Source organism: Sturnira hondurensis, unplaced genomic scaffold (assembly GCF_014824575.4).
Source record: "Sturnira hondurensis isolate 20B ecotype Veracruz unplaced genomic scaffold, ASM1482457v3 Scaffold0020237, whole genome shotgun sequence".
NCBI classification, from domain to species: domain Eukaryota; kingdom Metazoa; phylum Chordata; class Mammalia; order Chiroptera; family Phyllostomidae; genus Sturnira; species Sturnira hondurensis.
The window spans coordinates 6,563,843-6,589,868 of NW_028092868.1; the positions used below are offsets into that span (position 1 = coordinate 6,563,843).

Sequence of the window (26,026 nt, forward strand, 5' to 3'; positions counted from 1 at the left end):
AGCAGTATTTTCTCTGAGTAGCAGGGCTAAAGGTTTTAAAAAACCTTTTTTATATTCTTTGGTATTATCTTTTCACTTTTCTTCTTTATTTATTATAATAAACTCATTATTTTGAGGATGAGAGAAAATAAAGCTCTACCTCTTTAAGAGCATAGTGAACTGCCATTCTGGTGTGCAAATCAACCTCTTGCTGGTTAAGCCCAGGAATCACTTGTCCGCTGTCATCAGAACACCTGTGTTCCCTGACACAGCAGCTGTGAGGGGGACACTGGGGCATGAACCCCGGCGTCTCTCCAGGACGCAGTGCACTCTGAGGACCGGGATTTCCCGAGCCATCTGACTCCAGGGCTTCGCAGACTGCAAAAGAGACCGTCATCCCCACTTCCGTTACATAAAACACTCACTGCACACTCACTGCACACTCACTGCACACTCACTGCACACTAAGGCAGGTGGCGTGAAGAAGGCGTTGCTTTTAAGCCAAACAGACAGACAGACAGGATCTTCTTGGTTTTCCCATATGTAAATGGGGACAATAATGACGGGCGGAAGTGGTGCCAGGACTGGATGACATAAATCTGGTCGAGCACCCAGCCCACCAAGGGTGCTGAACACGGGGTAGCTACTACCACACCCAGAGAAGCCACTACTATTGCCCTGTGTCCAGACCACACATGACAAAAAGCAAAACCAAACAACAGAGTAACAAGCAAGGAGTATTTTATTGTACATATTTTCTCAAAAAAGAAAACCCCCCAAAACAGAACCCACAAATAGGAGCAAAGGACAAAACTTTCTGGCGCTCTGGGATCCGCCGGGCACTATGTCCTTATAGAAGCATTGCTTGTACGGGGACGGAACACACTAGTCAACGTTGCTCGGCTTCCCCAGTCAAAGGAAGGTGATAGAGAAAAACACTGTAAGTTGGATTTGGATGTAGATGTGTCACACAATTCAGCTTCGACTTACCCCAAGAGTTACTGTATGATAAACCGCAGAACATTGAGTAGGCATTCAGTAATCTGCTCACAAGTAATAAATACAGCATGTATCACTTATTTCTTAAACCCCACATTTGTAATGAGCAGATGATTTGTCATTAAGAGTAACTGGTTTCTTACATTTTAAGAGATATCAGATCCAGTCACGGAAGGAGAAAATAATTTAAAGAAAACTGATTTTAGAAAATAGCTCCTTGGATATGAGCCACTGTGGTATTTATTACAAATTTAGGCCAGTGTCAACAGTTTAAAAATGTGGATACTAACAAACTGAATTCTTTACAAGGAGCCGTCCAGAGCTCGACGTCTTGTTTAAAGCCTTTGGGCAGCAGGACAGCTCGGATGTGGCAAACAGAGATTTACAATGAACCCCCCACCCCTTAATGTTACAGGGTTATCTCTATCACTTGTGCTATTAAATGGCCAATTAAAAACATGTTTAAAGTAAAGAATTGGCATTTTCTTATCCCATACCTACTAGAGCTAAACATGAAGATTTTCTCTAACATTCTGTACTTCTTAATCTGTTTGTACCAAGGACCAGAAAAACCAGTAAATGTTACGGGAATAACTATTTCAAATGACTTTTTTAAGAGTAATGCAAAGTAAGGCAATAACCATAAGCGCAGCTGTGCTGTCCTCATGTGCTCAGTCAGTAAAGTTGAGAAAATAATTTCTGCCCACTTGTATAAAAAATAGTACCCCCTTTGCTACTTACTTAGCGAGTGTCAGAGTCAAGACAAGGGTGCCACGCGCGTTTTCAAACAGAAACACAACAGGCCCAGGTGGAGGGAGAACTGTCTAGAAACAGCTCCTTTCCTTTCTGGATTTCCTTTCTGGATACCCCGCTCCACTTCTTCGTGAAATATGCATTTCCTTGATTTCTATTAGCCTAACCCCTTCGAGGCACTACCACAAACTTACAGTCTCTGTGAAACATTGGGGCTCTTCATTAAAAATTGCTCAAATAAAAAGAAGTTTGAAAGCTACGGCATATTCTCAGCAGCTGTGATGCTCTGCTCAGCCTAAAAAAATCACATTTTACAGAATAGAGGAAAACAAAACCACAGTTCAGCACTTTTCATTGTGGCAAGGAATTGATCGTGTTCGGGTTTCCGTTAAGGACTCCGTAAAATCCCCAGGATAGCACCTTTGTGTGGGCTGAACCAGGACCGAACTCACGTCAGCATTCAGCACTGCCAGTTATAAGTCGCCATCGCTCAATTTCCCTTCCAGATAGTATTAGTAATGTACATTGTGCAGAAAGCCTAGGAAAAGTTTTTAAAGGAAACATCATTTTTCAGATGAGAGAGTACAAAAATTATAAGGAGCAACAAAACGCTTCAGTCTTATTTCTGAAGGCAAGCCAAGTGTCCAAGCAGATCATTGTGAAACAGATGTGCCTTACTGCCCCCCCTTATTATGTGAGTCGCTCAGCGTTAAGACATTTCAGTGTAACTGCCTGTCCGACGTTACAGTCCTTCTTAGCTGCTGTTAGAAAACAGACTGAGTTCCATAGTTGTATCGTATATAGTGACGTTGGTCTTGCTATGACCCCAATGTTAGTAAAGCAGAAGTGAGTTTTTAACAACATCCATTAGTAAGACTAACAAAAATACGATTGCTATTTTTAAATTTATCCTTTAAAAAAGTAGGTCTCTCCCCATTCACTTCCATAGTCCTAAAGTAATAGATACATGTACTATTGTTAAAAACAATCAAACAATAAATATTTGAATATTAAAAGTAGGTGCCCCCTCCCTCACCGCTTCCCCATCCTGGTACCGAGCGACCAAACCCTTTCAAACACCATTTGATACAACAGATTTTGCAAGTTGTTATGAAAGCAATTTACAAGTTGGGAATTACTGCGCAGGAGCTGGTTAACGCTATTGCTCCAGGTTGCCAATTTCCTTCCATGAAATAGTGACAGCATTAGTTACAAACACAAGTCAACACTGGTTAAGGTTAAAGCGCTTTGGAGTTCTCATCTGAGGAGCATGTTAAATTGCCACAGTGTCACGGGGGCTCACCTTGGAACTAGAAACAGGACGTGCCTGTTCGGAGGGCTGCTCCGTGGAACCGAAGGACCATTTCCCACCACATGCATGCTGGCAGCTGGGGTTTCCAGCAGTCGTCACTAACAGCAATGACAGAAAGTCAGGCGGCTTGTGTGACTCTCATGGCAGTGGCACCATAGAAACGTTTTTGTCCCCAGAGCACACACGTGGCGGGGGTGGGGGCAGGGAGAATGTGGACTGCCTTGTTAATACAGAAGTTTCACAAGTCACTCACGGCACCCCTGAGGCTCTCCCACGGCATACCGCCGGGCAGAAGAAACGGGGGAAGTGAGCCAGCCAGATGCTCGGTGCGGATAATGGCCCTGGAGACAACAGGCGTCTTTAACATGTCTGCGCATCGCTAAGTGTAAAGCGTGCCCACACCCTGCCGGCACAGGAGGAGACATCTCTGGGCTCTGAAGTCCCTACTGTGTCCCCTTGAGGGACAGAGACAGCCTCCTGTCCCGGATCGGGCTGCACCAGCAGCCCTGGGGGCCCAGCGGGTCACAGGGCAGGTGTGCGTGTCCTCGCAACAGCTTGCAGAGCATTCTAGGCAGTAACTCTTTAGTTCAGTATTTTTTGTTCTAAAACTCTCACTTGCTAGACTGATCTTTTAGTCCCCATTTGCTCGGTGTTCAGGAGGAAGTCTCACTGACGGAACTCCACGGGTCCAGGAACCACTGCAGACGAACCTCTGCCTGTTAGTCCCCGGAGGTGGTATCCACGGGTTCCCCGAAACGCACCTTTACAATTTGTTTCTTTTGGAAAGTGTTGATCTGTGTTGAAGTGGCCACTGTCCGTTCACATGAGGGTGACTGCAGCGCCACAGGGAAGGGTGGCATTTGGAGGCTGCCACCGAGAGGAGTGGACCACGCACTGCAGGTCAGTGCGGGGAAAAGCCGGTGGCCAGGCTGCAGCCTACCACGGGCGTCATGTCCCATATCTGCAAAAAAGAGGACACGGAGGCCGCACTGGTCATCTAGGCCCCTGGGACAGCCAACACTGACACCAGCAGCCAGAGGAACTCATTCTCTCGTTCTCTTCTCTCCCTGCAAAACTGCCTCAACACCATAGTGGTGCAACACTAAATGTGCAGAAAGCTCCGAAGTGTACCCACACCTGTGAAAACTACATCGTAATGATGTCTCCACTGGGGAAAAGCCCATTTTTTAAAAATATGAAATAATATATGTCATAGTTTCAGAACTCAAGAGTGGTACTAATTATAAAACAGTTACTTTCAGTTTCTGTGTTAGTAGTCCAGGGAATTAATTAAAAAAAAAGGTGTGTAGTTATTTCTTACAACTAGAAGCCTTGTGTCCCTAGTAAAAGGAACATGAGCACAGGAAGGAATGACTAGACCAAGGGGTCAGCTACAGGATCAGGTGGGCAGGGGGCAACCCTGGGCTGGCTCAGCCAGGCAGCAATGGGAGGTGGGGGTACCAGGCCAAGGGAAATGCCTCCGGGTGAGCCAAGGCCAAGAGCATGGAAACGCACAGGCATGCAGTTTGTTACCTCCGGTTTTCAACTGGCTGTAGGTTGCTTAGAAAAAGGGAAGGCAAGTTGCCAATTAGAAGGTGAGCCTGGACGAGAAATGTCTCATGCCCGTTTCTAGCACGACGAGGGAGCAGTCTGCACTGAGCTGCGAACCAGGACAGTTGAGCAGGTTACCTTTACAATGCGATCGGTCCCACAGGTCACCATCAGTCCCCTGGCAACATCCATGGACATGTGGGAAATGTTGTGCTTTCCTTCATGGAAGGTTGCTAGAGAAGTCCGACTAGCAAAGAGGAAAGAGAACATTGAGGACGCATCTGACTGAGCAAAGGGGCACGCTTTCCCAGCCACACAAAGGAAATACAGTCGCCCCCAAGCTCCATGCGTGACTGCGGGGGTCCACTGACATGCACATTTTTTTTTCAGTGAATACACATTGTACTATAAATGTATTCGTGACTCCTTAGGGAATTACAGTTTTCTCAATAGCATTTTCTTTTCTCTAGCTTTATTGAAAGAACACAGTACAGAATACACATAATGTAGAAAATACATGTTAAACAGCTGCTTATGTTATTGGTAAGGCTTCCGGTCAACAGGAGTTGGGGTTTGGGAGAGTCCAAAGTTAATCATGGATTTTCAATTGCCAAGGGTTCCACACCCCAAACCCCTGTGTTGCTCAAGGGTCAACTGCACCTGTAATAACTGTGTTAAAATTCGCTCCCCAAAATGTGTCTACACTGAAAACTAACTTTAGAATTAAAGGATGAGAAAAGCATGGTAAGCTGTAAGGCTCTTTCATGAAGGATTTACAAAACACCCCAAATGACTGTTTTGGTTTGGTTTGGTTTTGAGTGGAAAGGTCATATATTCCTAGACATAAAAACAAGAACCTTTCATGTAGAAGAGGAACGGCCCTGGAGGAGACCATGCAGCACAGGCAACCACTCACCAGAAGGCTGTGGGCTCCCCCAGACCCCAGATCCAGGGAACAGCACTCTGCCCTGAAGCCTGCAGGCCCAACCCCCACGATGAGCTCACCGACCAAGGCCGACAGTGCCCACTAGCTTTCCCACCTGGGCCTCTGCCCACGTTTGCCTGTCTGCTACTTTCAAAGATGGTTCAAAGGGAAGGGAAGAAAAATGATGGTTCTGCCCTAGTGGGTCTGCCTGAGTCAGGACAGAATGGGGAACAGACAGAAATGTCTTAACACAAATAGTTATTTAAGAACAGATTGCTAAGTCAGATCTTGGTGGGAGGAAAAACCACTAGTCCCCAGTAATTAAATTTCCATGCACGTGTGAGCAAAGATGAGAGATGCTTTTGGAAAGAACCAGCTCAGCCACTGCACCAGTGTGCACGTGGCCTTGACCCTGCACAGCACCCTGAGTGGCCTGGAGCCTCAAGAACGTCCACTCAACAGCTGAGCTGGTCCCAGCAAGGTCATCCCTCGCAGTGTTTGGGAGAACTCTGTCTTACATCATAAAGCTAGAATGGAATCCTCTCCTTAGAAATTGCTTGATATTGGAAAGAAACAATCACGGAGACAGAAATACATCCACGTCTCTACGCATTTCAGTCGCACAGTAGGGCAGAGACAAGCCAACACTCACTCCTCATCCTTGATGGAGTCGTAACAGGAATCACACATGCGGACTTGGAACTCGAAGCCCATGACGGGGTAGCTGGAGCGCTTGCTGCTGCACTTCCCGCAGACAGCCTGCCCGCACTTCCTGCAGTGATGCTTCAGGATGACCGAGGGGAGGAGGAAAAGGGAGGGGTTAGCTTCTGTGGTTTCCCTTCAGGGTAGGCGAATGGATGGGAGTGGGGTGACTTGCCTTGAATTATAATCACCCCAATTCCATGTAGCAATTAACAGGCAAAAGGTAGACACTTTCAGTATCTAACAAGAATTTCCAAACCACCTTACTATATTGGTCAAAGATTGCTCTTTGTTCATTCATATTATGTGTTGATATCAACAAACATTATTAAAATCAAGTCCAAGTTCACTTAGAAGACCAAATGACTAGAGATTTCAGGAAGGGGAAAAAATCTATTCTGGGTCCAAAGAAAGTTATGAAAAAGGTTTTAGATGTAATATGCCCTCATTAAGAAACCAACATCCATAATCAGATGTTTTTACTATTTCTTTTACTCTTTCACATTGTGGCTCTGGAAATAAGCTTCAAGAACATTCCAAAATAGTCCAATTACTACCGACTGGAACACACTCTTTTACCATTAAGAGGCCTGTACATTTCCTCTATTAGTTATTATCTCGTAACAGTAAAATTAATTTCCTGTAGGAATAGGGACTTCTTCACTCATCAATCATGATGCACCAGTTACCACCAGACACGCACTGTGAGAACTAGGCTAACAATTCGGGTGCTATTTTCAGTGGATTAGGAAGTTGTTAAGTGCTGAAAGAATTCCTGCATTGCCTGACAGTCTCATATCAGACCTTGCTGGAGAGTAGATGGGTAAGTAAAATCAAAGAAAGTCTACTACCCTACATGGACTGTAGGCCAATCCTTCATAGAGGTGCAACCAGTAATAAAATGAATAAAATCAGACTGCTTTCTTTACTTTCATGCACAAATTCATATTAAACCTGAGTGAGTGGCTACCTACAAGCCTTCTGTAGAAATGTACATATATATACATATAGTAGAACTTTAGTATCAGTGATAAGAGCATCACTGAAATGTGCAGGCTATCTGGGACATGATTCTTTAATTTATAAAATAAAACACAAACTTGCAGCATGCTTAAGAAAAATACCCCAGGTAGATGTATGTGGAACAACTTAGGACTGATCTAAACTTATTAGTGTCACGGTATCTGCTTGTGAAAGCACGCGCTCGTACACCCAACTCATTCTAACTTGCTGCTTAGTTAGCAGGAAACAGGGGCTTTAGCAGCTGAAGGGAAAGACCTGCATCCGTCTCGCACGGGCTCCCAGGCTTCCTGTGCTGCCCTGCTCTTCCAGCAGGACAAGCGGCAGTGGGACAGTGAGGTGACAGTCGCACCCGCCCCAGGGAAAGTCTCACACACGGTTGCCAGACAACGATGGTGACGTGTGAAAGCATGCATCAGCAGCATTTATAGGGAAAAGTGTGATTCCAGACCAGACGGCAGACTGATAGCACAGACAGCAGAAGACGTGACCTCACGTGCTGACCACGCACCTGTCTCAGCCCCAGGGTCTTCGTGTCCCACATCTGCTTTATGTTCCAGAAGAAGGGCTGCTCGCACCTCTGGCAGGAGTCGCTCTCTAACCACTGAGGGGCCTGGGGAGGAGAAAGACCGAGCCGAGGTCAGGGCGGCCGCGCACCTGCAAGGGCTTCTCGGAAACCCACATGGCAGTGGTGACAGTGTTGAGGGGGGCGTTTTAAAAATCCTCTGTATGTTCTGGCTACTGCCTTACTCGATATTCTGTTTGTGTTTGGAGTCATCTTTATAATTTTAGTAATGTTTGCAGGATTGGTCAGTTTTCAATCTAAAGGTAAGAGGAAGTTATTCAATCTTCACTGTGAACTCTTGGAGCTGTCTTTGTAATAATAATTCTTTTTTATGGCAATTTTTTGAAATCTTCAACCAATTGAGCAAAAACCCATTTTTTGCAGAATCTGGCAAACTACCACTTGGGGCAGCTTGTGGTTCCCAAGGTGATAAACAGGGGGCTCCCCTGGGTGGGCGTCATAGCTGCCAGGTTCCCCTCCCCATTTCTTAGCTCTCCCCAGTGGCTCCCCGCCCGCACCCCCCCACCATGTCCCACCCGCCGGCCTGCACACCTCACCCAGCAGTGGCCTCTTTACAATAATTCTCTACAAATGTCTCTCCCTCCACTCCCCACCTATGAGTTACTCATTGGTCTTGCTCATCTTTATATACGTACGGCTTGTCACGGAGTAGGTTCTCAATGAGTTTTTGTTGAAACAGGGCAACTTAAGTCTCGAAATTACTGTCTTGAAAACTTAGAAACTATTTCTCTAAACCAAATGTGACACACAACACTCGGTAATAAGATGAATCTGCGAAAAGCCTATTTACTGTCAGTTATCAATATGTACTAATTGTACAGTGTATAGGAAATAAAAAGAAAAAAAAGAATTTCTAAAAAGTAAACCAAATAGAGATTATTAAGTAAGAAACCATCTTGAACTTGGAAAGTTAACACTCAGGAAAAATGCATGATCACAGGGGACCACAGCGGAAGGGCCGCAGACACGGAACTACACTGAGCCGCTGAAAACCACGCAGCAAGGATGGCGAGCACCGCAGAGTGTGGGGACGAGTGTGCCTCATTCGTTGTTTCCTGTTGGGCCAAAACTGCTGGCTTTCCTATGTATTTCAGATGTGTCACTAGAAATGTTCCCGCTCGTGCCAGCCATTACAAAGGTCATCCTTTCGGGGAGCGGGTGCCCTCATTCATGGAGTGAAGGGGGCTGAGCTAGGAGATGGTTCTTTAAGTAACGGTGGCAGTGTGGGAAGTCAGAAGGGAGGGCAGGAGGGGTGGGGAAGACTCCTGTGTCCTCAGGCAGGGGCACTTCTCACTGCTATGACCCACGGGAGAGGGAATGTGGTTTGGGAACACCACCTGTGAGCCACGTCCCCAAGGGGCAGATGACTCGGCAGGTGCTGCTGCCACCAGCATGGGGACGTTCAGTGGCAGGGAAAGGAAGGCAGGTACCAGTGAGTAGTTTTAAGTTGGGGACACACACCAGGTGTGACTCCCACACAGCACACAAATGTCACATGGAACCAGAGTGTAATGTGTTCTGGAGAGTGCCCTTCAGGGACGAGGACACAGCTCAGGAGGCTGTGAGGGTTAAATGAGTTACCATTCGTGAGGTATTCACACGGTCCTGGCATAAAGCAAGCATCGTGCAAGTCCAGGCAATGTGCCAAGTGTTTTATATGCCTTATTTCACTTAACTTTTGTCACAAACCTAAGAGATACGGAGCAACACTGTACAGGCCCAGGGAATGAAGCAGCTGTCTGTGGTCAGTGAGCGGGTGGAGGCCCCAGGAGTCCCAGGGTTCCGGCCGAGCCCTGCCTTGTCCACCACGCTCCGTACACACTCTGTCTATGGGTCCTACCCTTTCCCACACTCGAGGGTCGCCACGCTTGGCTCTGGGACATGACAACTGATAGAACTAAGTCCTTGCCCTCAGGGAGTGCAACTCTGTCACAGGGTTTAGGCAAGAACTTCACTTTGCTGAGCTGGAGGGTAGAGGGGCACATTGGAAGGAAAATGTGCTTAAAATAATTTGAGATAAGCTAAAAGCAAAACTAAAAAGCTAAACTAAACCAAATAAACTAAACTCCTATTTATTCAGCTAGTAAAAAAATTACCAAAAATGATGCACCCTTTTGGCATAAATTCCTTTCCCACCAACACTGCCGACCACTGAGACAGATAAGCTTGTGGGAAAAACAGGATTTGGGGCGATGGCTTATAAAAGACTGAAAAAAGAGAAAACTGCCCACACAGGAAGCACCCTGAATAATGGAACTGTCTCTTCTTTCCCTAGATGTACAAGTAACTCCTGACTATTTTTTCTAAGAGAACTTAACCAAGGATAAGGATAGTGGGTTGAAATCCAAGTTGTTAAGACCTTAGAAGAGCCACCGGTAGCCACTGGACCCCAGGGTCTGCGCTCTCAGAATAAGGCTGCCATGTGACAGAGGAGTAGACCAGCTGTCCTTCATGTCCACGACTAGCAGCTGATGAATGTAAAACACAGCTCAATAAATCTTTGCAGAGAAAGTCTGACACATTCCGTAATATCAACCAGTGTTACACGTTTCATACCAAGTTACTCTAAGCCCTACTGAAAGATTTTTAGAAAATTCAAAAGAGAAATTAAGCAGTAAACATGTGATCAAGATTTCTTCTACTTGACTTACAAGGCCACTAAAAAACAAACAAACAACCACCAACAAAAAAAACTAGTAACCGGTATCTGTCCATATCATGGGCTGCATTACTATTAGTAGGGTGGTATATTTCTATCACAATATTGCAAGCTGCTTGCAGGCAAGAACCTTTGTGTACAGAGTATGGTAACCATAAAGTCTGGAGATAAGTAACATTAGTACTTTTTAAAAATAGCTTGATGACATCTTTTGTGGTGAGCTAAAGATGCAAATTCATTTGGTGAGGATCAGACTAACAGGTAATCACAGGCAACTCAAAGCAGACCCACGCACAGGATGCCGGAAACTCCGCAGCCAGCCCTGGCGTGCACTGCATGGGGCCCAGCACACTGATCCACACGCTGCACAAGGGCAAGGTAACACCCTGAACAACTCGTGTGACGCCAGTCAGCACAGCATGCACTGAGCTGCACTATCAATCAACCATGTATGGTGTACACTCGCTAAGCTTCCAGACCATAGGCCACCCCTTGGGTGCTCAATAAATGTTTCTGAAGTCAATCCCTAAGTCCTTAACATTCCTCTTACTCTCACGTATTGTCTGGAGCCAACTCTTGTGCTATCTACGGCACAGGCTGTCCATGCCATTTGGAAAAGACAGGTGCTCCCCACGCCAGCAGAGACAAGAATGGCGATCCCGCCTGGAAATCATCTGACAACATCTATGAAAAGCCTTAAGACTGCACGTACACATCCTTGGCCCAAAAGGGCTGTTTTCAGAAACATGCCTGCAATAAATAACTGAACAGTGACAAAGCAAGAACGTTCACGGCAGCGTTATTTAAAATTAAAAAGCCAGATGGTTTAGACAACTGGAGAGTCTGCTAAAGAACCGAAGGGGCCTTAGCAGTCACCTCTTTCGACTAGTTCACTCTATGGAAGGGGGACGGGAGCCTCGGGGAAACGACAGCACTCATCCAGACAAAGCCTCCCGACCAGTCAGTGGCCCAAACAAGTTCGAACTCAGGTCTCCTGAGAAGAACACTGTGTCGATGTGGACTCCGTGGAATAGAACTCAGTGGAAAATAAAAGCGGAGAACAGAGACATATTTTCCCAGAAAAACGTCAGGCGCCAGCTGGGTCCATGCTGCAACCCCCTCTCAGAGCTTCCTAACGGGCCTGCTGTGGCAGCGCCAGGGAGCAGTACTTCCGAGGATGTGCTGGAGGCCGTCCCAGGGTCCCCTCAGTGCACTTCTCAAAGCTGAAGGTCGGCCGGAACGCCCAGCCTGTGTGTACTGCTTGTCACCATGGAAACTCGGATGAGCAGAGGATGCAATGCAAAGTGACCCGAAGCACCATCTGCACCTGGGAGGGCATTTCTGGACGGTGGGGTGAGAAACCAGGAAGCCAGGATCTTGGGGACGTCCCCTCATCAGCCTGGCCTGCTCCTTCTCTTACCTCCTCTCTGCTGACGTCCATGTTCCACACGGCAATCCCACCGTCCGAGGAGCAGGAGACGAGCTGCCTTGTGAGCTGCAGGTAACACAGCGACTGCACCCGGTCACTGTGGACAACACACCCCGCACTCATGTCAGTGTGGGGAACACGGCAACCCTTAATGTGGGCTCCTCTCTCCCCGGCCACAATCGGCCACTGGCATTTTATAACTGACTCTCTGGTGTGGTATTATGGATCGAGTGCGAACTAGCTGGCATTCTGTAACTTACTGGAAAGAATAACAGTGTCTACGAAACAAGCCCTGCTTCCAAGTTTGTCGCTAAGAGCTGCAGAGATGGGAGGAGGCCAAGAGTTCCCGACCAAGCGCCATCTCCTTGTTGGGCGCACACCACTTACGTACTCATTCAGACAGAATGAAGGAGGGGTGCCTCCCTCACTGGGGCATGCCCACAGAACCAGTGATTGCACACACTCACACAGGTGCTCACACAGGCACACACACATGCACTCTGGGCACCCTGGGAAGCAATCTGCTGCCTGTAGGCCTGCGTGGAGAATCTTTCCTTGGCTGCTTTTTGGCTTGATTCTGATCGTGGTCAACAGCAACAGCCTAACCAACAAGGAGGAACGGTTCCCTTTTCCTTTCAAGACAAGACGGCAAGAGCCCGAGCGTCACGCTGTCACAGCTCAGGCAGTACGACGGTGTCAAACCAGACCTCCCTTCTTAAGGAAATGGTTTTAGAATGGAAGAAAACAAGCTGGGCATCCAGCCCGAGAACGGCTTAGCATCCCATGACACGCAGTCTTCCGGGCCCAAGGCCTCCCCTGAGGTCCCTCTCCTGAAGCAGATTTTAACTGGGTGACTCGCTGGGAAAGGAAGGCGGGAAGTGCTCTTTGGACGAAGAGGGAAGAAAACCCTGTGCCCCCTTTCCCCCTTTTTACTTCAGAACACCAGACGTTAGGACTAACAGAAAAGCAGTTAAAAGTGGACCTGGTGAGCCCTATCAAAAAACTGTGTGTTCCCCTGCCTTCCCCAAACTCAGATTCCCACCACCCCCCCCCACGAACAGTCACGCACTGGTGGCCCTGCAGCAAGAGCGTGCGGCCTTTCCTTCCCCCGATGTCCCACATGACGATGCTGTTGTCGGACGCCCCTGAGAAGAGTAACCGCTGGACAGGGTCCCACCAGAGACAGGCGATGCTACCTGGGGGTGGAGTGGGCGGGGAAGAGGCACAAAGGGAAGGAGGGGAGGAGGGAGGGGAGAGAAAGGGATGGAGTGGGGGGGGAGGGAGAGGAGAGATTAGTGGAATACAACTGTGTTAGGTCCCACATTGGACAGCTGAAGACCTGAGGAGCACAGCTGAGTCTTTCAGCAAAACCGCATCTTGGCGGCACAAAGGGCCATTCAACACTTCGTCATGAGTCCTGGGGAAGACCCAGCACGTCCACTCTCACGGGTTGTGACATCAAAACCTTCAGCTGCATGTCAAATTACTTTAAATGCAAAGATGTTCAAATAAATTTTTCCTTGTCCTGTGTCACAAAATTATAAAGAGCTGTGCATGAAGGGTGCCTATGTTTAAGAAAATTAAGTGCCTCAAAAAAAAAAAAAGCTTTGCAGGTAAACCAAACAATTTTGCCAGAGAATTTAGATTAAAAAATCCAAACCTTACATTTCACACTCTATAGTGACTAAACTTATCAGATTAGATACCCTGGGGGAAATTTTTTTTTACAAAGGTTTTACCATTTACAGGAAATTTTAAAAGGCCTTTGGAGAATAATTAATTGAAAAATGTAAACAAAGTAGCACGTATTATCCACACAAGCAATCTAGATTTTGTCAACACGGAACCCAACCCAACACCCTACGGTCACTCAGTGCTCACTGTTTGTGATCTAAGTCCCCTATCTGGCCAATCGCACTGGAATCTGACCCCAAGGAGCTGATCACTCATGCGACCACAGAGCTGGGAGCTAAATTTGGATGCCCCAATCAGACAGAACACTGGTGGGTGGATGACGCAGCCTACCTTCGTGTCCTTTGAGGGTGGTGATAACGGAACAGGTGTTCTGTTCAAGCTTCAACAGGGTGATCTGCCCAGAGTAATCGCCAACAAAAGCGTACTGAGTATCAAAATCATACCTGTGGGGAGTGGTCAGGAAGCTCTAACACAGTCCTTCTCCAACTTATAAAGCAGAAAGTGCACACTTTAAAGAGAGGACGCACAGCCTAAAACGACGGAGAAGGAAATGCCCAGCTGAAAACCATGCTACCAGCAAACACTGACGAAAAAGTTTTAAGCTGGAATCGTGGCGGTAATTAATAGTCAATCATTCAGCAGGAATTCATTGAGTACCTGTTATTACTATAACCAATATCCTGGAACTTGGCAATAAAGAAGGTAAGAGCTGACAGAAAAGACAAGCATGAAAATAAGTAGTTACAGTCAAATTCTAATAAAATGCAAAAGTGTAAAATACTCAATAATGAACGAAGCAAGAAAGAGCTGGAAGAAAATGGCTCCTTATGAAACACCTCCAGCAACCATGTAACATGAGCAGCCAGTACGACACGAGCCCACCTTTCCTTTGGCTTAGATGACTTAGCCCAAAGCAGAGAGGATGGTTCACTGTGAGCTGTGAGAGTTGAATAAACCAAAAAGCAGGGCCATAGCCAATTTAAACTCTAAAAATATATTAATTTGTCACTTTCCCAGTGACATTACAGCTCTAGAAATTTGTGACCCATCAGTGGCTGACACACAGTCGGCCGGGCCATGCCTGTGGTTCTGGGCCCCTCCTGCCACCCCCCCATGAAAAGCCTAACTCAGAACTGAAACACGTATTTATCACATATCTGAGTGGTTTCCCTTGTTTCATTCTAAAGTGTACAGTACTATTTTAAATGTTTATTTTAAATATCTCGTGCTGTTCATTCCTTCATAGCAAACATTTTTTATGAAGGCTTTCCATGGAAAAAAATTTTACTACACCAGATGTCCAACCCTGAAAGAGAACTACCGTGGGGTATTTGCCAGCAGATGGCCTTGACCTTGCCGCCACTTAGATGCATGGCCACCACAGCCAGTCTTAAGCAAGGGCGAACTCTATGTGAAAAGGATTTCATTAAGTAGTAGAGACATTTTAAAGCAGCAATGTCAAAACAATTTGGGGATGCTGAAGCATCTTTGAGTATTCTACGAATTATGAACTCTCTTCCCATACAAAAAAAATATGACCTTGTTGCCCATTTATGACTTCCAGCATCACAAGCCTTATTGTTTCTATTCTAGCGCAGGGGTTGTAAATAATCAATCACTAGAAAGATAATTCCTTTTTTCCCCCTTTCTTTTTTAAAAATATTTTATTTATTTATTTTTAGAGAGAGGGGAAGGGAAGGAGAAAGAATGGGAGAGAAACATCAATGTGTGGTTGTCTCTTATGTGTCCCCCACTGGGGACCTGGCCCGCAACCCAGGCATGTGCCCTGACTGGGAATCGAACCAGTGACCCTTTGCTTCACAGACCCACACTCAATCCACTGAGCCATACCAGCCAGGGCTTTTTTTCCCTCTCTTTATACAAAACGTCTTTTCTTTTATTTTCAAATGTAAAGGAATGAGGGGAGGAATCTGTATTAATGAGCGTTAAGTTTCTCAAGATTTTGTATTAAAAGCATACAGTACTTCCCAGTAGGGAATGGTATCCATCTATTATTTTTAATAAGTCAATTTTATAGCAACAAAAGTAGACACAGCAATTCTTAGATTTTATGTGAAATGTCAGGAATCACTCAGTCTTTGGATCCCAACAATTTATTCTTTTTAAAAAGTTTGGTTTTTTATTTTATTCTTTAATTTTTTAAAAATCTTCATTGGAGGACGTTTTTATTGCTCTTAGAGAGAGGGGAAGGGCAGGGGACAGAGAGAGGTAGGGAGAAAGGGAGGGAAGGGGGAGAGGGAGGGAGAGATAGAGAGGGAGAAACATCAATGTGAGAGAGTGACATTGATCAGCTGCCTCCCATATGTGCCCTGATCGAGAATCAGGCCCAATACCCTTCAGTTAGCAGGATGACACTCCAACCAACTGAGCCATGCTGGCCAGGGCTGTTCTTTATTTTTCTGTTTTTGTTTTTTCTTTCTTTTTTGTGTGTGTCTATTTTCTTTTTTTAATAGGTTTTTTCTTTTTTTTTCGGTTTTGTTTTTCATTTCTTTTTTATTCTATTTTGGGGGTTTCTTTTTGTCAACTAACATATTCAAAACTAATTTTTGAGACAAGGCCAGAGCAGGCAAAGGCCCAACCCTTCAAAGGATACTGTAAGCAGGAAGCCCAGGACGTGAAGAAGTGCCTCCCGAGGGTGTCCCCGTTGCGGGTGCACGTCCAGCTGATACACTTGTCGTGCCCGGTGCTGACCACCCACTCCGTGGCTGGGCTGAAGATAATCGCAGACACCCGGTTCTGGTGAGCTGTAGGAACAGAACAGAAAGGTCTGTGCCCTCCAGGAAGAAACGAGATTTTCCAAATCCGGTCTCCTGGGGTGAGAACTGAGGTTGACCTTCTCAGCCTGGCAGGCCTGGGGACACCCATCAGTTGTGATTCCCCATCAGTAAGTCGTCTGCCCTGCCCTTGACCCTCCGTCTCAGGCTCCCCACAGCCCCACCCTCTGCCTCCCGCCACACGGCAGACACTCAGAAGCTACATATCATTAAAGCGTAATGCTCAAGAGGGATTCCAGTAGCAGACTAGAGAACAGGCTTTTACTCTGCTCTAAAGAACCTTTACCAGTGAGTCCCACATGGAAAGCAGCAGTCTTCTCTTAAAAGAGCAATGTTTTATACTGTCCATAACCTTAGTGTTTTGACCTTTTAGAAAACACTGGCATTGTAAACAGGGGCAACTATAATTTTCTGAAATTAAAAAGGAGTGTAAGCAATTTGTGTATAACTTTTTATTATTTATAAAGACAAGGTATGATGAAATTCTGTATTCCAAAAATAGCTGAGACTGAGGGAAGTGGTCTATGGCCTACCTTCTGGAATATTTCTGTCTCCAGGTTAATCCTAAGCCACACAAGGGCAGCGACCTGTGCACTTCTACTGGTACGGTCTCCCGCATGCAGCAGGTGTTTCATAAATGCCCAGTCTGATGAAGTCAGAGGCCAGACAGAGGAACCTCTAACCTCGCTCTCAGCTGCACAGGCTGCTTCAGAGAGGAACTCTCTCATAAACTAATTAGAAAACACTACAGATCCCTGGGAATACGGGCAAAAGCATGAGCAGATACTCATGAAAGGTGACCGAGGGTTAACATCAAACAAAGCTTACATAGAGCTGCAGGACTACTTTGACCATCAAACTGGCACAAAGCACGTACAAGGGTAATGCCGCCAAGACTGAGGGGCAGGCATTCCCCGCCCCCACCCGTGGGGCTGCACAGGGTGCACAGTTGCTGGGAAGCGGCTTGCAAAACAAACCTGGAGCATTTACAAACTTTTTAGTATTTGGCCCAGTTACTCCACTTTTATGAATTGCCTTCAACAGAAGTAATTCAAGGACATGCACACACCTATACAGACATGTATGAAATACACACACTCACAGATGTATATACATGTACATACATATATGCTATCATATGTTAGTGGGTGCTATCAGAGAATGGAAGCAGTATCCATGCTCAAAAACAGAGGCCTGGTTCAATTAAATCCGACACATGGAATGGTATCCAAATGGAATGGTACACAAAATCTCAAATGTTCATAAGCAGGAAAAGAATGGCAAATAACTCCAAAGAGCTAACAGCCTCTCGTGTAATTGGGGTAACAAAATAAAAAGTTAGTGTGAAACCTGATTTTGATCACAGGAGCCGGTGCCCTAGTTGACTGTGTGTAGATCTGCGTTTGTTGTGTGTGCCAGTGTGTGTGGTATAATTACCTGGGTAGGTCTTGATAAAGTTCATTTTATTAAAATCTTCAGAAACATGAAATTCCTAAAAGTAAACATATGCAATAAGAAAACAGTTATGGTCTTAAAAACAATAGGAACTTAACTTTCAAAACAAAGTGAAATCCAGAGCGGAGGTGGGAGGGGATAATGGGGGGGGGAAGAGGGGGAGGGTTTTCAGGAACAAGTATAAAGGACACATGGACAAAACCAAGGGGGTGTAGAATCGGGGCGGGGGATGGCTGGGGTGGAGGGAAAAGGCAGAAAACTACTTGAACAACAATAGAATTAAAACAAAACAAAACAAAGTGAAATCCAAAAACAGCCGTCACCAGTCCTGGGGCGCCAGACTGCCGTATAACAACAGCACACATTCCCTCCGTCAGACCCCTCCGGGGGCCAACTGAGTAAAGAGGGCGCCGCCGCCCAGCACAGTGTTTGTACCCAGGCCTTCTTCACAAGGCAGCGCTTGGAACCCCGGTCCCTCTGACTGCAAAGGAAGCAGCTTACTAATTCTCCTCTCTTGGCCACACCCCCAGTTCCTCAGGATGATATAAAGCAAGGAGGCAAAGACCCGTTACTGAGTCCTCAGCTACAGTGAAAATAAGACATGGGGTATTTCAGCAATGTGAGGGGGGAATTACACACATTTAATCCATAAATCCACACAAGAAAAGGAAATTAAGAGGCTGTGGGTGGTATTCTTTCTTTATATTCTTGTAACCTCCAGATTTTATAGACTATGTAATACTTTATAACTAGGAAAAAATTAAAAGTATACACTTCTTAATGAAAAAAAATGAGTTTCGACATAAAACCAAGATAAAACTCTAAAAAAAAAAGCCCTAATCAAACATCCCATTAACCAATGCTGCATCGGTAAATTCTTAATACTCTAGGTACATGGGCCTCACGAATTGTTCACTGCTAAGAATGAAAAAAGTAAGGACACTAATTCCTTGTTCTCCATCTTGGGTTCACAAACAACAAAAAAGTACTAGCATTTCACAGACACTAATCTGTACTGGGTGAGAGGTCACCAGATCCACAGCTAGTTAACAAAGGACAAACTGGGTTTGCATTGCCCTTTCCCGCTGAAGGGCATTAAGAGCTCCCGGAGGCCAGCCTATCACATGCGCCCCCTGCTCCACGGGCCACGGGAAGGGCTCCGTCCTAGAAAAGTAAATGCACAACCATCGCCACCACTGGAGAGGCCGTGTGAGGCCTGCAGTTCATGGCTCCTTATTGTATTTGTATATACACTTCACCCATAAAATTTTCCCAGAAATCTCACAAAACTGTCAGTAGAAAAGCAAGAATGCTGGCATTGAACATTGTGTAATGTATTTACAGCAGCCCCAAGCTCATGGGGCATCGACCTGACCAACCCCAACTCTGCAGCTTCCGGTTCCTCACCACCCACCCCCTACTGAGTGAATCGTTTGGGCCGAGAACCTGCCTTTTACTGGCTCTTTCCTTCTTGGCCCAGAGAGACACAAACAACAAACACAAACTGAAAAACAAACAATCTGTAACAACTGAAGAGGTTAAATTTGTAGTCAAAAATCTTTCCACTGTGAAAAACCCAGGACACCAGATGGCTTCTCTGGTAACTGCTTCCAAGCTGCAGGTCAGAGTCTCTTACTGTTCAACAATTTTTTTCTTAAAAAGTTAAACATGGGCAAAGGACTTGACTAGATTATTTCTCCACAGGAGATACACAAATGACCAATGAGTATATGAGCAGCATGCATCACTAGTCATCAGGAAAACGCAAATGCAAACCACATGAGATGCCACTTCACACCCACTAGGATGGCGAGAGTAAAAACAAACAAAACAAAACAAAACAAAACAGCAGAAAATAACAAGAGTCGGCAATGACGTAGAGAAACCGGAGCCCTTACTCGCCAGTGTTGGGAACGCACAGCAGCACGGCAGCTCTGAAAACAGCTCGGTGGTTCCTCCGTGAATTAAACAGGACTTACCATATGACCCAGCAACCCCACTCCTAGGCATACATACCCACAGAATTTAAAACTCAGGTTCACACACAAACTTGCACACGAATGTTCGAAACGGCGTTATTCATAGTAAACACAAAGTGGCAACAGCCCCCATGTCCATCGACTGAAGGATGGATGAACAAAGTGTGGGCTATCTAAGTAATAAACAAAGAGGAACAAAGTGCTAATTCAAACTCCGATGCAGATGAACCTTAGAGCATTGTATTAAGTAAAAGAAGACAGACATCAAAGGCAACACATATTTTATGATTCTACTTCCATAAAATCTCAGAACAGGCAAATCTCTGGACTCAGAAAGTGGATTAGTGATTGCCAGGAGCTAGGGGAAGGGGCAGTTGGGAGTGACTGATAATGAACTTGGGGTTTCTTTGGGGGAGGGGGTGTAATGAAAATGTTCTAGAGTTAGAGAGTGTTAATGATTGTATAATCTTGTGAATATACCACAAAACCACAGAATGCACACTTTAAAATAGTGGACTTTATGTTACAAATTATATGTCAATTAAGAAAATACACACACACATACACACACACACACACACTCAATCTGACCCACAAAAACACTGATCTCTAGTAAACTGGGAAATGTAAACATCTGCTCCTTCACCAAGATACCTTGGGAAGCACTGTCTTAGAGGGTTGTCCAAGCTGTCGCTTGAATGACGAGTCCCTAACTGCGTTCTCCTTCCCCTCCTCCATTACACTCACACACACACAGCCTCTCCACCACGCTCTCCTCGCCTGGCCTCCCTTGTGGCCCAGGGATGGAGACTCAGCTTTGGGGGCTGCAGCCTGAGCACCCAGCCACCCACTGTGACAGCGTTCTGAGTTCTACAGAACTAACTGGTTCAACATCAAGCTCTCATTAAAATTTGGATCCATTTTTAGGTGTAAGACCTGTGCTGAATTCAACCCTTTTTTAGGCCGTTCATCGTTAACTTTATTCAAACTGTCCAACAGATGTGAACACAGGGAGGCCAGTGTGGCAAGCACAGTCTGGAAGGCACCTACCGCTACGGCCCCGCTGTCCTGGCCCACGAACACCCGTCTGCGGTCATGGTGGTAAGTCAGAGCGGAGCAAGGGGCTGTGGGAGAGACAAAGACCACATTACCAGCAAAGCTAAGCACTGTCACCATTCAAAATTCATTTCTAAAAAGAGCTGCCTAATTTAGGTTGAAAATTTAACAGGGAAAAATGATTCTGTAAAAAAATAAAAATGATGTAAATGAAAAATGCTCTTGGAGTTCTTCCTGTTGTTTTTGTTTAAAATTCTCATACAGAATTATTTTTAGGACTTTGGGTGAAGCGAGTCAGCACGAAGTCTCGTCTGACTGAAACTCCTGCCTCTTTCTGGAAAGGTCTGGGAGGGACTCGTGCTTACAGTGGGTGATCTGCAGCCAAACTCCGCAGGTCACCCCGCCCCTGCCCCATTCCGATTGCAGGTAATAACAGCTGCAGTCTGAGGAAATGGGGTTCCCAGCACCACACTTCTATTCTAAGGCATATGTGCTCAAGCTGAAAAAGGCATTTTGGAATTACTTTTCCCCCAAATGGCCAACAACTGTTCCCTTGTGCAATGACACACTCGCCAGTTTGTAGTAAGTGAGGCTGTGAGGTATAGACACTTTTCTTTGTCCACACCAGTCATGTGACTGGGTAGCACCTGCTTCTTGTCACCTACAGAGACCCCTCCAGGTTGCAGCTGCCCTTCCAGAAAGCAGGGGCCGGAAAGTGAGTTTCAGAAAGGAGAAACCCCACATCATCTCCTGCTGCTACAAGTCAGAATCAACATGATTCAGAAAACGAAACATCAGGAAAAAGAAGTGTTTGGGTTTATTTGAGCCTAAAGAATTTTAATTGACCGTGGGAGGACCACAACAAGGAAAAACAACAACAAACGAATTCGAGTTTACTCTGAAATACAATTTCTTATGAAAAAGTGAAGAAAAAATCTTACAGATGAAGCCACCGTTTGAAAATTGTTTAATTTAAAGTTCTCTCTCTACAATGGGCTGACATGCTCCACTGAAGGGAGGAAATGAACTGTTGCATAATACTGGACTGTACTCAAAGACAGGGACACAGCTGCCAGCATGATCAGATATGGAGAGAGACTGTGATTTGCAAAGAATTGCAGTCAAAGAGCTATCTGGTTGAAAGGGAGGTACTACATCTGTTCGCACACGAGACAATCAAAAGTGACAAGAAGCCTGTCCACCCTTATCCACAACATTGGTGTTGAAACTGTAAAGAACCATCATGTTTAAGAATGATAACCACAAAGATATATATATATTCTCATACACAGAGCTCTTTAATATCCATGCATAAAATTATCATCGATGAATCAAATCACACTTTGATGCTTTCAAAGATTCATTGTCATCATTTTTATTTACTTTTCAGTTGGTACTAAATCTTAAGGCTTTATACTCCTTTTCCATTCTTTTTATGCCCAACGCTCCAATAAACTGTACATAAATATGTAAGATCTCTCATCTGTGTAAAAATCACAATGTGCTGAGATATTTTATGAGGCTATGAAAGACTTACAGTTGAAACAAAAAGCTTCCTTAGTTCATTTGTTTTGTATATAAAGATGTCCTGGCTTTTTAAATTTACTTTCTTCCTGGAAGGGAAGCTTCCATTGAGATGAGCAATATTTTTTTAAGTTTCTCAATTCATATAGTTTTATAAACAAGCAAAATAGAAATCTGTGGCCTTTTCAAAAGGCGTCACTGCGATCCCAAACCACAGGCTTCAGTTTTGTAAATAAACTGGTTTTTTTTCTTTTGCGACAACACAGCCAACCTCCTTCTTTAGCACGGTTCATGGTTGCTTTCATGCCACCAGGGGGGAAGCTGAAGAGCTGTGCAGAGACCGGCCATTTCAGAAAAGGCTCACGGACCCTCTCCATAACTGTGGTGGCGGCAGAGTTCCCGAGTCAGACAGGCGAGGATGGCAATTCCAGCCGCAAGCGATCCATGCGACCCCTCTGGCTTATTTCCTTATCTACTGATGGTGAAAACATTATCGATCTTCCTAAGTTGTGATGATTTCATAAAGTGACATTATTTTTTTTTAAAGGCACAAAGCACACAGTCGATACAACATGAAAAGATACCATTTTTCTTCAGCTAAAGCAGATTCCGGAAGTTATTTTTGTGATGGGAGACAATGTTCTGAAACATCATTGGACCACATATATGGTCCATGTATATGCTAAGGTTTGGCTTATTGGTCACTGTCATGTCGTAGGGAAAAGTCCCAGTTGATGGATGACCACTAAAATGTCCTAAATTGGGTAATCTACAGCAAGGTTTTAGAGCCAACACAGCACTTTCCTTCTCAGATTTTGAATTCATGTTGAAGTCATTCGAAAACAGGCAAGCAATTGTTTCTCACAATTCATTCATTGTTTTCTTCTGGCAATGTTTCTGCATTTTTATTGGCAGATACATCTACAGATGCATGCCATAAAGAAGCTTCTGGAAGCAACAAGACAAATATGCGCAGGTACAAATGTGTGGGTGTCAGCCACCAACAGCAGAAATGCTGGACCTGTTCTTTCCGGGTTTTACTGGTCTTTTCAGCCACAGTGGTCTGGGAGCTACTTCCGAGAGTACCATGGGGACCAGTTAGCAAGCGATGGCCGAAGCCATACGCCCAATACCTAAGAGCCACGGAAGAGTTCCCACTTCTAGGGACAGGTTTTGGTGCTGTGGGAGAGAGATGAACTACAATGCTGTGTACTAAACATTCAGGGAAAGTACAAGTCAAAGGGTAACTGGACTAAATGTAGAACAAAATCCATCTTTGTCTGTCTCCCTCTGTCTCTGTATTTTAATGAGCACGAACTCCAAGGTTGAGGACTCAAGGAGGTTAAGCTATGTTCAAAATATAAAGTATGGGGGGGGGGGAGAGATGGGAGGAATCACAGCCCTAGATTTAACAAGCCTGCTCACAAACATGATGAAACACTCCCCAGCAGTGGAATGGGTTCCTCAGTTTCGCTATTTACAGCTACCAGGTCTATCCTTGGGCTATTGGAAGGAGTTACCAGTCTAAAAGAAGCCCCTTCTTTGGTTGGGAGAAGGGTGGGCGCAGAGGCTCAAGGTGCCTCACCCACTTCTACTCCCCACTCCAAAAAAAATCCCCAAGGAAATTTAACAAATGGGCTCCATGAGCACCTTTATTAAGACATCGGTCGCTTGGTATTTTAGAGGAGTAACCAAGGTCATGCCTCAACAGTATATGGGCAACAGGAGATGCTACTGCTTCACACAATAAATTATGATTAAGCTTTCTTCTAATGTGCCCCATATTAAAAGGCTCTAAGGTGCCTTTTATAACAGCTATCTTTATACAACAAGTCTAAAACATCTACTTCATTTTCACTGAATGGTTATCCAGACAGAGAAGCTGAGGAGCCTGCCCACACTGGAGGTGGAAGGTAGAACAAATGAAAATCCTGATCGACTACTCACATTTTGTAGTGACTGATCCCAGGGTCTGAACAATGCACGTAAATGTGGGAATGAGAAAGTGCTGGCCCAGAAAGGGGGTGCCTGGGAGCACGCCTCACACTGATTACAGGGAGTCTGCTGAGTAATTAGCTGCTCTGTGTTTATAACAAACTCCACTGCCTCTGGAACAACTCTTACAAAAGTTGTTGCCAGTGTCTGGAATAACTGGCAAGAGGTCTTCTTTAGGGAACTTCATAATTGTCTTCAGAAGTAAAGTCATCTAACACGCCCCAAAGCCTTTTTTCTTTTCCCAGAAGGTCCTCTACATACTGGAACCCTTAACTGAGCAAAATCCCTCATTAGGGACCGAAACCACAAGGAAATTAGCAGCTCTGGATGGCCTCTGAGTGGCCACTCAGGACAGCAGGGTTCAGCTGGGGCCTGGGTGGGATCCTGGAGTCCTCCACGGGGCTTTGTTTTGCAGAAAGGATAGAGACAAGAAGTGGGAGAGAAGGACGGCGATTAGATCTGCAGGGAGGGCTAGAATTTAAATGCAAGTTTATGTCAGTACAGCTCAGGGCTGTGCTAAAAACCTCAATGCAAGAGGCTGATCCTTTAAATTTATTTTTAGAACACATTTAGCTACTGAGAAAATTGTCTATTTAGAATGTGCTGTGCCTTGCACCAAACCTCGCATTGGATCCCAGAGGTTTACAAAAAGAGTGGGCAAAAGGCCAGTTATAAGGGCGTAGAGGGTACACAGAGCCCTGTTTCAGGGTCAGTATAGGTTATTACTAAGTACAAAGTCACTGCTAGGCAAAATTAAGGAAAACTGAGGGTGGGGGTGGCAGGGCATGCCCTTTTCATCCCCCCAGTTTTGCTCAAGCGTGCTTCAGTTGAGCCAGTAGACCGAACTTCCTTTGCAAAACAAAAGGTGTTTTCCTGCAGTCGCCAGGCACAGGCTGCAGGATGTATTGGGCAACTAGGAAGCTCACTCTGAAATTTAGCGGCACTTTTCAATCAGACATTTTGAAAGTTCATCATCAAAGCCATTGGAGACATTTTCCTCAAGTGGGACAGAGACCGCTACTTACAGGCCATCGTGTGGTAAATGCTGGGCCAGTACTGGCCGCTGTCCCTCTTCAGCCATACCCGGATGGTTCTATGGAGAACAGAAAAGAAAAAAAGCAATTTTACTTTCTTTTATGCTCCTGTAAAGCTTACTCATTTCATTGGCAATACTATGTCCCAACTGACCTTGCAAAGTGAATCCACTGGGCACGCCCACGCAGGGGTGGGCAAAAGTAGGTCCACAGTTATGAGTATGGGGAACAGAGCCAAAGAAGCTACTGTCGTAATCATAACCTGCACGTCTTTCCACGCGAACCAGCTGTAACCCTACGTTTGCTCGCCCCCATATATACACTCACATTCATACAGTATATAGCATATTTATATGTAGTACCTATGCTATATACGCACACCCATCATAGTTACATATGATATAACCATATATGGTAATTTATACAGTAGTTAGGAGTTAGGACTTCAAATAATTTCAACAATATGGAAAACGTGCATTGTCTAATGATCTACATAGAAACAAAACTGAGATTACTAATTGCTTTTCTTGGTAAAAACAAACTGTGAACTTGGTCACTTGACATCTGAGCCAAGTGAG

At 45.3% G+C, this 26,026-nt stretch overlaps 1 protein-coding gene across 1 annotated transcript in view; it reads right to left on the bottom strand.

The window, feature by feature from the left end:
- Nucleotides 1–745: 745 nt before the first annotated feature.
- Nucleotides 746–26,026, bottom strand: part of WDFY1 (WD repeat and FYVE domain containing 1) — a 39,043-nt gene continuing 13,762 nt past the window's right edge. The window contains exons 2-12 of the mRNA XM_037029377.1: nt 25,440–25,507; nt 20,890–20,963; nt 17,843–17,897; nt 16,225–16,375; nt 13,941–14,053; nt 12,985–13,111; nt 11,907–12,012; nt 7,753–7,854; nt 6,172–6,302; nt 4,733–4,841; nt 746–4,004 (exon numbers count right to left, since the gene is read on the bottom strand). Coding sequence (XP_036885272.1) covers nt 3,945–4,004; nt 4,733–4,841; nt 6,172–6,302; nt 7,753–7,854; nt 11,907–12,012; nt 12,985–13,111; nt 13,941–14,053; nt 16,225–16,375; nt 17,843–17,897; nt 20,890–20,963; nt 25,440–25,507 — 1,096 coding nt within the window. The 3' untranslated portion in view covers nt 746–3,944. The remainder of the gene's footprint in view (nt 4,005–4,732; nt 4,842–6,171; nt 6,303–7,752; nt 7,855–11,906; nt 12,013–12,984; nt 13,112–13,940; nt 14,054–16,224; nt 16,376–17,842; nt 17,898–20,889; nt 20,964–25,439; nt 25,508–26,026) is intronic.